The sequence below is a fragment of the Pundamilia nyererei genome, unplaced genomic scaffold, assembly GCF_000239375.1.
Source record: "Pundamilia nyererei isolate P.nyererei 1_Seehausen unplaced genomic scaffold, PunNye1.0 scaffold00002, whole genome shotgun sequence".
NCBI classification, from domain to species: domain Eukaryota; kingdom Metazoa; phylum Chordata; class Actinopteri; order Cichliformes; family Cichlidae; genus Pundamilia; species Pundamilia nyererei.
Window position 1 is genome coordinate 9877187 of NW_005187403.1, and position 6473 is coordinate 9883659.

The following is a 6473-nucleotide window of genomic DNA, read 5'->3' on the forward strand; positions in this document are numbered from 1 at the left end:
CCCAACACAATTGCAGCAGCCGGAACTGTTGATATAAGGCAGGATGGATCCATGCTTTCATGTTCTTTATGCCAAATTCTGACCTTAACATCTGAATGTTACAGTAGAAATCAAGACTCAGTGGATCATGCAATATTTATCTTCTATTAGTGGCCAAACATCCTGCATCCTGCAGCTTAAATTTAGGTTAAAATTGTGTGAAAGAGGTCAAATCAAATTCATTGCTGAAATTTCAAATTGTAGTTAAAACTGGTGCTCAAAATGAGAACCATAAAAAATAAACACTGGGACTTGTTACACATACACATCCACATTCACTCACATGCACTCAGTCATACCAAACTTGAGCATCGCCCATCTTTACCTTTTGATACTTTCTTTCAAACTCTTAAAAAAGCACATATGTCAGCTCATTAAAATTAAGAGGAAAGCAATTATAGTGAAGACTTCAGACTGGTTTGTGAACTGCAGCGTCATGCAGGAGAGCCAGAGTTATAATTTTAAGGTACCATCCCAACAAGAATTCTTTATTGAGGTTTTAAAATACCTGGTTGCTAAAACATAATTGCATTTTCTGTCTAGGTCCCATCAGGTGAACTGAAACAATTGAGAAGTGATCTTTGAACTGGCCTCCAAAGTCACTATCACATGCCTGTATGATTTGTCAAAAGAGTCATTTATTTTGAAGGACAGTGAAATCCTTTGCAAAACGTCAAACAGCTCTGACTGCTTCACCTCCTACGTAACAATTTAAATACTGGAGATTTTCAGTGGAGTTGACACCGCAAGATAACACAATTCTCGTTGTTTCCTGGTACACTTGTGGCTCTAATTGCTGAACATCTCCAATATTGAATAAGGACTTTAATTGGGTAGTTGCACATGTGGGAGAGATGACTGCAGGAGAATTGTGTTTCACTCCCCCAAAACCTCTTAGACAGATCCATATCTCAAGTTTCAAACACAGTAAAATCAGCAAATACAAAAAAAGATCAATACCCCCAGGTATGAAGAAAAAACAGGCAGTGGCATCAGGAAGAGGTTGTCCTTCACGACTATTGCTTTGACTGACAGAATTGCCAGTTAATGCCAGTATACAGAGTTAATCTTCTTATTCTTGTTCATACTCATGTCCAAATAACAATGAGCTTTTCGGAAACAGGGTTGTGAGAAAGGCACTACAGTGGTACAGTCTGGTCTCACTGGAGGAAGGGTGAGGGTCTGCTTTGCATCCTCAGGACTTCCTGTTTGGGAGTGCTCCAGTTTGTAGATATCTGACTTATTGACTTTATTCTAAAGATCCATTCAACAGAACCACAATTCTGTCTTTCAGCAGCACATTTAGCAAGTGCTTTGCAGTAAATGTAATCTCCCACCAGATGGCGACAAAATGTGACACAACACTACAATGAGCGGGTGGAGGGAGGTTTGGAGTCTTCTCTCACCCCCGTTCTCTGCGACCTGCTGGAGCGGGGGGGCTAGGAGGAGGAGTTGGCCGTCCGACTGCGGTCTGGAGTGTGGGGCCTCCCTGCTGCTGCGGAGTCGGGGCGGTCTGCCTCCCCCCACCGCAGGGAAAAGGGTAACACCACCTGGGTCTGGGTGCAGTTCCCCCTCCAGGGGTAAGGGTACCTAGACCCGGTTTGTAGAGTACGCTTGGGGAGTGTGATCATGTGTACAGTGTCTCTTTATGTCTGTCTCCACGTTGGTTGAGTGTGGAGTAAGTGCATATGAGAGCATGAGGGTGGGAATGGATGTTTGTATCTGTGTGTGCCTGTATTTCTGTGTCTATATGTCAGGTTGGGTGTCAGGCGCCACTTCTCTGGGGACATCTCAGGCCCTCCAAGGTTTGGAGGCCTATCTCCCCCTACCACCACTTCCCCTGCCAGTGGCGGACTCCCTCAGATATCGGTGCGTTGGTGGTTCTTTGTGTCCGGGGGTGGGCGTCCAGGTACACACCGGCTCACTCCTTGGCGGCCGCTTATCGGGGCCTGGAGCCTGGGGCTCGCTCGGGCCACTTCGGAGGTGGGGTGCCCTCGGCCTCTCGGCCTGGGGCTCGGTCACTCAGGCACGGCTGGCTGCCGGCGGAGCTCACGGGCGCGTCACTACAACCCCCCCTGGCTTCTGCTCCGCGGCTGCTGAGTGAGCCCTCATCTGGGACTCTCCTCAGCTCTTTCTGGGACAGTGGCGCGGCTGCCCCTCTGTTGGTCTTCCTTGGTCTCTTGTGTTCTGGGGGCCTCTGGATGTCTGGAGTTTTGATCTCCTCCATACCTGCTTCATGCCCTGGAGGACGGGGCTGTGGCCCCCCCACACCCTCTAGCAGATCATTACATGAAGGAACCTTTTAAAAAAAAACAAAAAACAAGCGCGTCCATGCTCACAGGTGTACACACGGGTGATCACACCCACAAACTACACCATTTTTGGCTCCTACCTCAAAGCACACTGTGTTCTGTTGATCTTATGTGCTGCACAATAATGTTTAATATTTAGTATTTACTGTCATATTCCCATATATCATTGTGATGTTGTTTATTCTATTACTCTTGTTCTCTTCTGTTTTTTTTCTTTTTTCTTTCTCAGCAGGTGATCCAGGTGATTGATATATGCATTTTTTATTTCTTTTTTTTTCTTTTTTTTTCTGCTCATTCTGTTGGTTTTTGTTTTTTGCCCTTCTCCCCCGTCCCTCTTCTCAGCTGTTTCTCTTTCCCTCTTTCTCTCTCCCCTTCTTTCCCCCAGTCAAGTCTGTCCCGTATTCAGTAAGTGAAAATAAAATAAACAATAAAAGGTGAATCAAATGGACCATTACGGCAAGGCTGGGATGGTCAATTTGGTAAAGTAAATCCGTTGGGCATCTTTCTTTGCCTTTAGACAACAATTCTGATGGCAAAAGAGTCAAACGGGACAGGCAAAAAAAACAAAAAAACAACTTAAGATTAACCTTAATGATGAATTATTTACTGGATACCCGACACTCAGCAACACTGGACCTTTTAAACAGCGTAGTTTTGAGTGAAAAAATCGGATGATGTAGCAATTCCGTGTTCGTGAAGTTGATGTAAAACTAAACGTATAGGAGGAAATTATTTAAGAATAATTAATAATAATTGTTAAAAAAAAAACGCTACTATGACTCCCAGTAGCTCTATGCCTAGACTTTATAGAAAGTGAGATGGACCTTTTATGTTCCAGCCAGATAAGACATATTGGTATCCTGAGAATATTTGCACAGCCACATTACTATGTCAAATATACCATTAAACATTTTATGCTTTTACTTGTATTTAAGTTTGAAAATGCTCTTAGCAATAGCCTGCCTACCTTATTTGCTTGAAGTGAGAAGTAGAACTCTTTGGGTTAAATAAATAAATAAATAAATAAATAAATAAATAAATAAATAAATAAATAAACAATTTGCAGTTTGTATTTAAAATCATTTTTCTACGTTAACCATGCCAGGAATTAACATTAATGTTTTAGGTATGATAAAATATGCACTTAGGAGTAGCTAATTGAGATTGGTAAACTGAGCATGCGCCTCGGCAATCCCATGGCAACCACGTTTGGAACGAAGGCATGACATAACGTAACCTACGTAAAACAAATGCGTACAGACTTCAACGTAGAGCCCCATTCTGGCTAGTAGTTAAGTATTTACGTTAACTAATTACGAGTTTTTTATTTAACTTTATTAACATAATTCACGTATGTGCGCTACAAAGTGGGACCAAGGAGGAAATTACTTCACGTAATATATACGGAAAGCCACGGTAGTCTCCTCTTTTCACCCGGAAGGACAGGTTAGCGGAGAGGAAGCTCTTCTCGTGCTCAAAATGCGGACTGAGGACGCTGATTGTGTTTCCAACTCAGTCGCTTACAAGAAGTTCTTCTCTAAGTGTTTAGAACAATAAAAAGGGACCTGTTTGGATTGCTTACATTGTGGATACATTTCGTAAGAAAATGTAGGTATGTATGCTTTTTCAGAGGCTCTCAAGTACAGTCAGTCAGTGTTAGTCATTATTTTTAATCCCAGCTCGTCGTGTATTATTCGTATCTTATAACTTTGATTGTAGCATCATCACTGAGGAGACAAAATACGAGGAAACAATCTTTATATTAATGTATCTCTGACAGACATGGAGTTTCTCCCAGTCCTTGATCCTCAACATAAACCCGAAGAAGGAATATGGTTAGTGAGTTGAAGTACTTTAAGTGCACTTGTGATTTTAAAAAGAGTATAACATTGGATGTAGCCTCTGGTCAAAATTGTTCTGTTGCTAATAGGTATTCTTTGAGACCCAGGGGAAGTGCTCCAGGTGTTAGTGTTGGTCACACCTGTATATTCACTCCATCTGAAGATGGAGGAAAAGGGAGACTCCTTATTATTGGAGGAGCCAATCCCAGTGGCAGTTTCTCAGATTCGCACATCATAAATCTAGGTAAAAAAAAATAATATATATATATATATATACTGTAAAAGCTAGCTCTGAATATATACATATATATATATCCAGAGCCAGCTTTTACAGTATTATGACCTCAGTATACCTCTGTATTTTATAATATAGTTATCAGGCTTGTGTTTTACAGGCTTTAATGGGACGTCTTTTTTAATTATGACAAGAAGCTAAAGTTATCATCAGCCATCAGACTGATATTATATAACTTTCTTTGCATTTTTGTTTTTGTATGGACCAGACAATCATGGCTGGGACATTGCTGAGTGGGAGGGTTTGGAGGCAAGGTATGAACACTGCAGTTTTGTACCAGAGAGCTGCCCCCAGAGCCTGTGGGTGTTTGGGGGTGCGCAGCAGACTGGAAATCGCAACTGTATCCAAAATGTACAGGTGGCAGGTAAATCCTATTTTAACCTAACCTAGTAATCTGATGGATTTTCACAGATGAGAAAGGTTTCACTCAGATTTCTCGTTGACCTGTGAAACCATGACTGTGAAAACCTTGAAAACTTGTAGTCTGTAACCATACATGATCATATAAATAGATTACACGATATATTGAATACCCACAAATCTTTTCCATTCTGTGTGTGTCTAGACAGTAACCCTCGCTGGAATACTGTAGAAACAAATGGGACACCCGCGAGTCCCAGGACATACCACACCACCTCAGCCTGCCTTGGAGACAGGCTTTTTGTGTTCTCTGGTGGGGAAATAGGAGCTGCACCTGTCTCTGACTCCAAACTTCATGTGTTTGATACAGGTTTGTGTCAGATAAACCTGCTGCTTATCGCAGTGCATTACAATAACACCACCTGACAGTATTTCAGAAGAAATCTGCTTCAGAGATTAAATTTTGTTATTTCTTCCGGGTTTTGATGTGAAAACTGAAATAGCTGATTGGGTGCCGTGTCTAAGATATTGATTGATCTATTTGTATTGGACATCTATGTAAATTGCTGAGTTGAATTTTCATCATAAATAGTAATCTTATGCTTTCTCAATCGTCAATGGTTGCTTTATATAATAATGTTTTAAAAATAAGGACAAAAAATCTATAAAGAGAGGATATTAGAAAACATATCAATTCACTGGGCTACATATCTATCTGTGGATGTCTCCACAATCAAACCTGTTAAATTATTTAACAGAGTAGGGCACCAATAAATGAAATGCAAAGGTTGTATTCATTTCACTGACAGCAGTTTAAAATAATGTGTAAAATAATTGATAGTGTAAAAGACAATGAAAAAATAAAGTGGGATTTTTTTTATCATATGCTTCAAAAATATGTACGTTTAATTTACAGCATTACAAAGTATTTGCTACTCTAGGAAGATCAGATGTGAAATCAGAGTAAAAGTCACGAGATCAAATAGAGATAATGTCATTAAATTTGAACTTTCATAGTTCATAGTTGAATTTCATATATTTTACATTTCTCATTCATGCGAGCGCAGTTTCACCAGAATGGATTAAGAACGGTGGCCGTCTGAAAATAATTCCAGGGGTCAAAATGTATTTTAGTTATTTTCAGTAAAGACATTTTGATGCAGTAGAGGTTCATTAACACTAGAGCCAAGCAACAATTTTAAGCGTCAGCTTTTTAGATTCAGTGATTTGAAGTTTAGTAAATTTTGTTTCTTTATTTATTTTGGGAGCATTTTGGCTGTAGACCTTTTTAATTAGCTGAAACTTAGCCTTGACTCCATATGGTCAAATAGCATTTCTATTCCACAGCTTAGAATGGCTTTTAGGTCAAATTTCATTTTTACTGAATCATGTGAGAAAATTATGGAAAACCTGGTACTGAATTGTTTTAAAAATGTCTTATTATTATAATTCTTTGGTTTTCATCACTTTTGGTGTCTTAGATGCTCACATGACTAAACCTCTATATCAGGGGTCCCCAATCCCAGTCCACGAGGGCCGGTGTCCCTGCAGGTTTTAGATCTGACCCTGGGTCAACACACCTGAATCACATGATCAGTTCATTACCAGGGGCCTGTTCTTCGTACC

The 6473-nt window shown here is 40.4% G+C and overlaps 1 protein-coding gene across 1 annotated transcript in view; it reads left to right on the forward strand.

Annotated features, from left to right (window-relative positions):
* The first annotated feature begins 3571 nt into the window (after nt 1–3571).
* rabepk (Rab9 effector protein with kelch motifs) overlaps nt 3572–6473 on the forward strand; it is a 4715-nt gene continuing 1813 nt past the window's right edge. The window contains exons 1-5 of the mRNA XM_005720458.2: nt 3572–3963; nt 4132–4186; nt 4282–4436; nt 4696–4851; nt 5053–5217. Coding sequence (XP_005720515.1) covers nt 4134–4186; nt 4282–4436; nt 4696–4851; nt 5053–5217 — 529 coding nt within the window. The 5' untranslated portion in view covers nt 3572–3963; nt 4132–4133. The remainder of the gene's footprint in view (nt 3964–4131; nt 4187–4281; nt 4437–4695; nt 4852–5052; nt 5218–6473) is intronic.